The following is an 8,917-nucleotide window of genomic DNA, read 5'->3' as shown; positions in this document are numbered from 1 at the left end:
AAAAAATCCCCTAATTTTTTAAGGATCGCCCTAACGACGTAATTGTTGGAAAAAAAAATCATTTGAGAAAAGTTAGGCATCCGGCACAAATCCAGTTAATTATTTATCTTGAGGCTGGAAAAGTGGAGCTGCCTTTGCACCATCTACCCCATTAATCATATAAGCTCCCTGAATGCTGGAAACACTCTCAGCCATTATCCATACAGGAAAAGGCAGAAAAATGGAACCATGCAGACAAGACAAAACAAAACAAAACAAAACAAAATAAAATCCTCGGTTTTTTGAAATCACAACAAATTGATTTAAATGAAGTTTTGTCAGTTGGTTGAAGAATCAAAGAGAAGAAGAAGAATTGGCGTGGTTGGAATCTGAAACTGGATCAATTGCAAACATAACTAATAAGATTTGACGCCATGGATATGCTGAAACTACCAGATTCAATTTCAGCTGAAACATTGTGTAGATTAGCTAACGGGAATACATTAGTTGCTGGTTTTTCCTTCGTTCTTATATCCTTCTCCTTGCTCTTCCAACTAATCCGTCCTTTCTTTCGCCTTACAAAACAACCTCCAATCGTCCTTGAAATCATGGTATGTTTTTTTTTTTTTAATCCAATGAATCAAATGTGTAAAACCAAATTTGAATATCCAATGGTCATGCACATACCTGGGTTGTTCACAATGCACGTTTAACTGTAAACAGATGAAGAAATACCGCTTCCATAAACTAATTTCTCCATATATATATGGGTATGCAGGCAGGACTTTTTTTGGGAAATGTAGGGTTCATGGTTGAGTATCTTAACTTGTTTTCAAGTCACACATTCGCAGCAATTTCAGAAATTGGAATGAGTTGTTATGCTTTAGTTTTAGGGATAAATTTTGATGTAACGCTACTTGGACATACCCCACCTGAAGCCATAGTAGCTTACACTGGGATTTTATCAACTGTCCTCGTCGCTGCTACTACAGCTGTACCACTTATACATTTTGGATTTGACCATGACATGAAGGATACTGCGAATTTCGGATTCATATTGGCCTTGTCATTAACCGTGGCAGGTACTTCTTCTCCAGTGTTAACACAACTATTTACTGAAGCAAATTTCTCTAGATCGGATATCGGGAAACTAGTTACTGGTGAAGGAATCTATACTGAGTTAACCACTATGATTCTTCTCGGTATTATTTCGTTTTCCCGGAACAATGAAATTGATAACAAGAAGCCTTCTAGGTCAATAATAGGAGCTTCTGTAAGTTTTGTTTCTACCGTCCTGGTTCTCTATTGCCTATATAAAATGCTGCCATTGCTCGCAAACTGGATGCAGAAAAATAACCCGAAAGGAAAACCAATGAGAGGCATTGATGTGATTCTGCTTGTAGGTAGCATGTCGTCAATGTGCTTATTTCTACCTGCGATTTTAGGCTTCAGTCAAGCCATGACGTCTTTCGTGATTGGATTATGTTTTCCTAGAAAAGGAAGACTAACATACGTTTTGCTCCGTACACTTAATCAGCTTTTGAGATTTTTTTTTTTCCCAATCTACTTCTGTTGGATAGGTACAAATATTAGATCATACAAGGATTTGAAATCAGAGTCTTACAAGTACATATTCGTAAAATTGTTCTTCCTTTACGTAATTATACTGAGTGGGAAAATTTTAGGAGCTCTAATTTCTGGTGTTATTTTGGGATTTCATTGGCCTATCGCAGTCGCAATAGGATTGTTTCTCAACGTCAAGGGTCCATTTCATATTTTCATTGCCACGTTCGCCGTCGAGGTAACATACATTTGGGTATATATAATGTTAGAAAAAACGCTTTAAAATTACCATTTTTTTCATGGACTATGTTTTGATCCCTAGACCTATTGCCCATTAATTGTTTTTTCTTTTGAATAGATAAAACAATAGTCCCACATTGACTAAAATATAAAGAGTTTTAGACTTAAATACCATAAAATTGACTATAAGGGCATGGTCCTTGGGTCATTAGACTTTTGTGCTTTGAGGGAAGGCCTAGACTAGGGCAAGGTTGCCTTTCCCGTACGCGCGGTGCTTCGCACAGAAGCACGCACGCCGCCGTCCGGGCTCGGGTTGTCTTGGCTTCTTTATCTGTACGTGCTTGTCTTGGCTTCTTTATCTGTACGTGCTTGTCTTGGCTTCTTTGTTTGTACGTGATTTGTCCTGGCTTCTTTATCTGTACGTATTTGGCTTGGCAGCAACACACTGCTCCATGCCTGACAAAACAACTTTTCTTGCACACCCAACATTACCAGTATTTCTGTCATAAGCATGGGTTTTCTTTCTTGTTTGTAACTACACAAACACTATATAAGAGAGTAGTTGTAAGTTCAGAATACACACCACAGAGAAACATCTCTTCTACTCTCCCTCTGTTTTTCTGTAAACATCTCTTCTACTGTTTTAAGTTTTGCCAAGCTCTAAGGGTACCCTCATTGTATGCTACATTGAGGGGTACTAACTGTAGTTGTATCCTGGAGGTGACTCGCCAACTGCTGTAGCATCTCAGAGGAGTGGCAGGCGATATTGCCTTTAGGACAGCGTACTTTACGTGCCTCTACATTTTCTGTGCAGCAACATCAGCAACATTGTTTTGAGCTAAGTATCTTCTTCTCAGTTACATTATTAGTAATTTACCCAACAATCTAGAGGCAATATCCTCTTTACTATATTTTGTAACAACATGGGAAAGAGTACTGTAGACAAACCCCCAAAGTTTAGTGGCAAAGACTTTAAACGATGGCAGTCAAAATGTTATTCTTCTTAAAAGACCAAAGGCTAGATGAAGTTGCCTTAGAAAGACCCTCAAGAAGGCTTCATGACCGTGGTTATGAAGATAGACTGGATAGGTGGACTAGGAAGAATTACATGTGCAAAAACCATATTCTTAACTGTCTGGATGACTCCTTGTACGACTTTATAATGCAAAAGAGAATTTTACTGCTTTTGATTTATGGGAAGCCCTAGAAGAAAAATATCTTGCTGAGGCTGCTGGAAGCAAGAAGTTCTTGGTGGCTAGGTTCCTGGAATATAAGATGACTGATGAAAAGCCTGTTGTAGAACAATTCGTCGAACTCCAGCTACTCATCAACGAAATTCTTGCTGAAGGCATGCATATTGATGAATCTCTACAAGTATCTGCAGTGATTGAAAAGCTACCACCCTCATGGAACGAGTACAAGAGGAGGCTGCGACACAAGAATCGTGAAATCACCATGGTGGAGCTGGGGAAAAAGATCCAGGTGGAGGAACTTCTGTGCTGCAAGGACAAGAGCCTGATGCTGAGCAAAGACATGTCAAACAAAGCTCATGTCCTGGACGATAATGCTGCGTCAAAGAAAAGGCACGGAGAATCCAGCAAAAATGGTAAACGTAACAAACAACGTAACTCCAAAGGTAAACATCTTAAGCCAAAGGGTGGTGTCTCCAAAAACACCATCAAAGGCGACTGCTATAACTGTGGGAAAACTGGTCATATGGCCAAAGATTGCAGGGCACCTAAACAGACCAAAAATGATCCTAAACAGAAAAATAAGGCAAACGTAGTAGATGATTCTGGATATTTTACTGGCATGGTGTCTGAAGTCAACCTTGTCTCTAATGTGACCAATGTGAGAGACTGGTGGCTTGATTCTGGAGCCACTAGGCATGTCTGTAAGTTCAGAAATGCTTTCTCCTCCTATAACAAAGTAGGAGACGATGAAAAATTGTTTATGGGAAACTCTTCTACCTCTAAAGTGGTAGGAAAAGGCAAGGTTGAATTGAAGCTCACTTGAGGAAAAACTCTCGCATTGAATGACGTGTATCACGTCCCGGACATATGAAAGAATCTTATCTCAGAAACCATCTTACTTGGGAAAGGTTTTAAATTTGTAGCTGAGTCTAACAAGGTTGTAATCTCTAAGGGTGGTGATTTCGTAGGAAAAGGATATGTCACTGATAACATGATTAAGCTTAGTGTACTTTCTTTGAACTTGAATGATAATGCATCTTCTTCTGCTTATGTTTGTGACTCCTCACATGTTTGGCATGATAGACTAGGACATGTTAATTTCAAATCTATTGAAAGACTTGCTAAATTAGACTGCATTCCTAAAATAAACATTGACAGAGGTCATAAATGTGAAATTTGTGTTGAATCTAAATATGAAAGAAAACCCTTTAACAAAAAGGTTGAACGTAGTACAACTCCCCTAGAACTAATCCACTCAGATTTGGGAGATTTGAAATCAACACCAACTAGAGGTGGGAAAAAATGGTACATCACTTTTATAGATGATCACTCAAGATACTGTCAGGTTTATCTTCTTAGAAGTAAAGATGAAGCCTTAGACGCTTTCAAATTATATAAACTTGAAGTAGAAAACCAAAGAGGTGTTACTATTAAAACTCTTAGGTCGGACCGAGGCGGTGAGTATGTGATACCTATAGGAGAATTTTGCAAACTTAATGGCATCATTCATGAAACTACTGCACCTTCTTCACCTGAGTCGAATGGAGTAGATGAAAGGAAAAACCGAACAATCATAGATATGGTGAACGCTATGTTAGCTAGTTCAGGGCTACCTTCGAACCTGTGGGGGGAAGCAATTCTCTCTGCATGCTATATCTTGAACCGAGTTCCATTTAAGAAATCCGACAAAACTCCATATGAGTTATGGAAAGGAAGACAACCGTCATTTGCATACTTTAAAGTGTGGGGGTGTTTGGCCAAGGTGGCCACTCCTCGTTCCAAGAAAACCAAAATAGGACCTAAAACTATAGATTGTGTTTTCCTAGGATATCCTGAGCACTCTAGTGCTTATAGGTTCATGGTAATTGGTGAGAACACCATAATGGAATCCAGAGATGCAGTGTTTTTCGAACACATTTTCCCTTTAGGGTCTGGACCTCATAAAAGGGTCCGCGATGATCTCTCAGATGTTCCTTCGACTAGTCAACCCCCGTCTCTAGATGCTGAAACCGAACCTAGAAGAAGTAAGAGGGTCAGAACCGAGAAAGGTTTCGGTCCAGATTTTGTGACTCTTACGGTAGAGTCTGAACCCCAAACCTATAAGGAAGCTATGACTTCTCCGGAAGCTCCCTTCTGGGAAGAAGCTTCAAATAATGAGTGGGATTCCATTCAACAAAATGAAACTTGGGAGCTTGTAGACTTACCTCCTGGTAGTAAAACCATAGGTTGCAAGTGGGTCTTCAAAAGGAAACTTAGAACAGATGGAACTATAGAAAAACACAAAGCTAGGTTGGTAGCTAAGGGGTACAGACAACAGGAAGGATTAGATTTCTTTGATACCTATTCACCGGTCACTAGAATCACTTCTATCCGGATGCTGATTGCTATTGCTTCTATTTATGATTTGCATATACATCAGATGGATGTTAAAACTGCTTTTTTATATGGTGAATTGAATGAAGAAATTTATATGGACCAACCTGAAGGTTTTGTTGTGAAAGGTTTTGAAGATAAAGTATGCAAACTGAAAAAATCTTTGTATGGTTTAAAACAAGCACCTAAACAGTGGCATGAAAAATTTAATCATGTAATGATATCTAATGGCTTCAAGGTTAATGAATCTGATAAATGTGTTTACATTAAATCTGTGGATGATTCTCATGTTATTGTGTGCCTATATGTTGATGATATGCTCATATTAGGTAGTAACCTTGATAGTATTAATACCACTAAAAGCATGCTTAACGAAAACTTTGACATGAAAGACTTAGGCCCTGCTGATGTAATCTTAGGGATGAAAATCAGAAAGATGTCTGATGGATATAGTCTTAGTCAATCTCATTATGTTGAAACTGTGCTTAAGAGATTTAATCATGAAAATGCTAAACCTGCAACTACTCCTTATGATCCCAATTGCAAATTGAAAAAGAACAAGGGTGAGGGTATTTATCAACTTGAGTATTCTCGTGTTATTGGCAGTCTTATGTATTTAATGAACTGTACAAGACCTGATATTGCCTATATTGTGAGTAGATTAAGCAGGTACACTTGCAACCCTGGGCAGGATCACTGGAATGCTCTCTACAGAGTTCTACGGTACCTGAGAGGAACTTCAAACTATTGCCTAAGTTTTGGGAAGTATCCTGCTGTGCTAGAAGGGTATTGTGATGCTAACTGGATATCAGACTCAGATGAGTGCAAATCCACTAGTGGGTACATCTTCACACTTGGTGGTGCGTCTGTGTCATGGAAGTCTACCAAACAGACATGTATAGCCCGATCCACCATGGAGTCTGAGTTTATAGCCTTGGAGAAAGATGGAGAGGAAGTTGAATGGATACGAGGTTTCCTGGGTGGAATTCCACTCTGGCCCAAGCCTGTGTCTTCGATCGCAATCCACTGTGACAGTCAAGCTGCTATTGGATGCGCAAAGAATAGTGTATACAACGGAAAGTCTATACATCTTCAAAGAAGACACAAGACAGTGAAACAACTACTCTCTACTAGCATCATCTCTATAGACTTTGTAAGGTCTAAAGAGAATATTGCAGATCCTTTGACGAAAGGGTTATCTAGAGAGGTAGTTAGATCCACATCGAAGGGGATGGGACTCAAGCTCATAGAATAAATCGCCATGAAGGACACTCAACCTTGTGAATGGAGCTCCAATATCAAGGTTCAATGAGATAACTAATTTTTGGTGATCTCGAGAGAGAGCACTATCTTTGTCCCTCACTATGGTGTAACCGTATGATAGTGCTTCCTGCATGTTTTAGGATGATCTGTCAAGATCTTAATGAGTTCCATGGCTTTGCTTAAAGCGGAGTGTGGCAGGACACTCTTAATGGACTCACCTATGTGGATGTTGGAAGTGGGGCCGCTTCCTATGAGAATTTGAGCTTTTTCTCTAGAGACATTCATTAAGTCCGGGATTTAGCCCACGGCCAAAACGGGCACAAAGGCAAGAGCTTGGCAGCTTTCTTTTTCTTTGAGACATCAAAGTGTGGTTGTTATTTCTGAATTGCACTCACTGTTGACGGTTCAAGACATTGTGTTCACCGAAACAACAAGCAGTTCCGGTAACCTCTCACTAAGTTAAGGTTCAATCTCTGGGACACCTTAGCCTAATATTGATGTATTATGTTTTCTCGTATTTCGTCGATATGTTTTATCATTCATGTGGGGGATTGTTAGAAAAAACGCTTTAAAATTACCATTTTTTCCATGGACTATGTTTTGATCCCTAGACCTATTGCCCATTAATTGTTTTTTCTTTTGAATAGATAAAACAATAGTCCCACATTGACTAAAATATAAAGAGTTTTAGACTTAAATACCATAGAATTGACTATAAGGGCATGGCCCTTGGGTCATTAGACTTTTGTGCTTTGAGGGAAGGCCTAGAGTAGGGCAAGGTTTCCTTTCCCGTACGCGCGGTGCTTCGCACAGAAGCACGCACGCCGCCGTCCGTCCGGTCGGTCGGGTCGGGTTCGGGTGTGGGTGTGGGTGTGGGTTCATTAGATCCTATCTTTTTGCTGAAATTTTTGGTACGTGTTTTCCACACAAGTAGAAGAATCTTTTCTTTGTCCGTACGTGTCTTGTCTTGGCTTCTTTATCTGTACGTGTTTTGTCCTGACTTCTTTGTCTGAACGTGCTTGTCTTGGCTTCTTTGTTTGTATGTGATTTGTCCTGGCTTCTTTATCTGTACGTATTTGGCTTGGCAGCAACACACTGCTCCATGCCTGTCAAAACAACTTTTCTTGCACACCCAACATTACCAGTATTTCTGTCATAAGCATGGGTTTTCTTTCTTGTTTGTAACTACACAAACACTATATAAGAGAGTAGTTGTAAGTTCAGAATACACACCACAGAGAAACATCTCTTCTACTCTCCCTCTGTTTTTCTGTAAACATCTCTTCTACTGTTTTAAGTTTTTCCAAGCTCTAAGGGTACCCTCATTGTATGCTACATTGAGGGGTACTAACTGTAGTTGTATCCTGGAGGTGACTCGCCAACTGCTGTAGCATCTCAGAGGAGTGGCAGACGATATTGCCTTTAGGACAGCGTACTTTACGTGCCTCTACATTTTCTGTGCAGCAACATCAGCATCATTGTTTTGAGCTAAGTATCTTCTTCTCAGTTACATTATTAATTTACCCAACATATAATTGCGAGTGCCAAATTACCATTTTCTTCTGATCATTCCTTGTAATGTATTTCCTACTTGTCTGTCAAACTGTGTGTGTTCAGAACGAATTCATGGGCGCTGGCAGCTTCCTCGTGTTCCTATTACATGCTGTACTCTCCATTTCAGTGATTCCTTATATCATGAAATTCGTCATCCAAAAGGCACAGATGGAACTTACACACCCGTTGATGGCACTCCAATGGTTTGACTCGAATTCTGAACTTCGTATGTTGGTTGGTATCCATGGACATCAGAATGTGCCAACCACGATAAATCTCATGGAGATTTCTCGAGGTAGTGGTTCACCTTGCATTTCAGTGTATTTAACTGATTTGATCGAGATGAACGACAAGCACTCGGCGGTGTTTATACCTGATTACCAAGAAGATGACTGTCCCTCATCAGCAGCAGCAGTAGATGCTAACGTGACAATGGCCGATGAATCTGTTGTGAACATGCGAGACCAAATAACGAATATGATTTTAACGTACGTCCAAAAGAGCGGTGGGGGTGTTAACGTACACCGGTTACTAGCAATCTCAAAATTTTCTAACATGCACCAAGACATATACAATCTCGCTGAGGCAGTTCAAGCTTCTTTAATCATCTTGCCGTACCATAGGAATCAGAGAAAAGACGGAAAGATGGGTAACATTCACCACGGATTCAGACATGTAAACCGTAAGGTACACAATTCTCCGTCGTCTTTGCTTAACAACCTTGACAATACATGTTGTACGTACTACTAACA

General features: G+C 39.8%; 1 protein-coding gene across 1 annotated transcript; it reads left to right on the top strand.

Annotated features, from left to right (window-relative positions):
* The first annotated feature begins 366 nt into the window (after positions 1 to 366).
* On the top strand, positions 367 to 8,637 carry LOC113278983 (cation/H(+) antiporter 28-like). The gene is made up of 4 exons (XM_026527699.1): positions 367 to 590; positions 758 to 1,780; positions 8,229 to 8,579; positions 8,629 to 8,637. Exons 1-4 carry the CDS (start codon positions 414 to 416, stop codon positions 8,635 to 8,637), a joined length of 1,560 nt encoding a protein of 519 aa, XP_026383484.1. The 5' UTR covers positions 367 to 413.
* Positions 8,638 to 8,917: the final 280 nt, after the last annotated feature.

This window comes from Papaver somniferum, chromosome 5 (assembly GCF_003573695.1).
Source record: "Papaver somniferum cultivar HN1 chromosome 5, ASM357369v1, whole genome shotgun sequence".
Lineage (NCBI taxonomy): Eukaryota > Viridiplantae > Streptophyta > Magnoliopsida > Ranunculales > Papaveraceae > Papaver > Papaver somniferum.
This window is presented reverse-complemented; position numbering and strand designations above follow the sequence as displayed.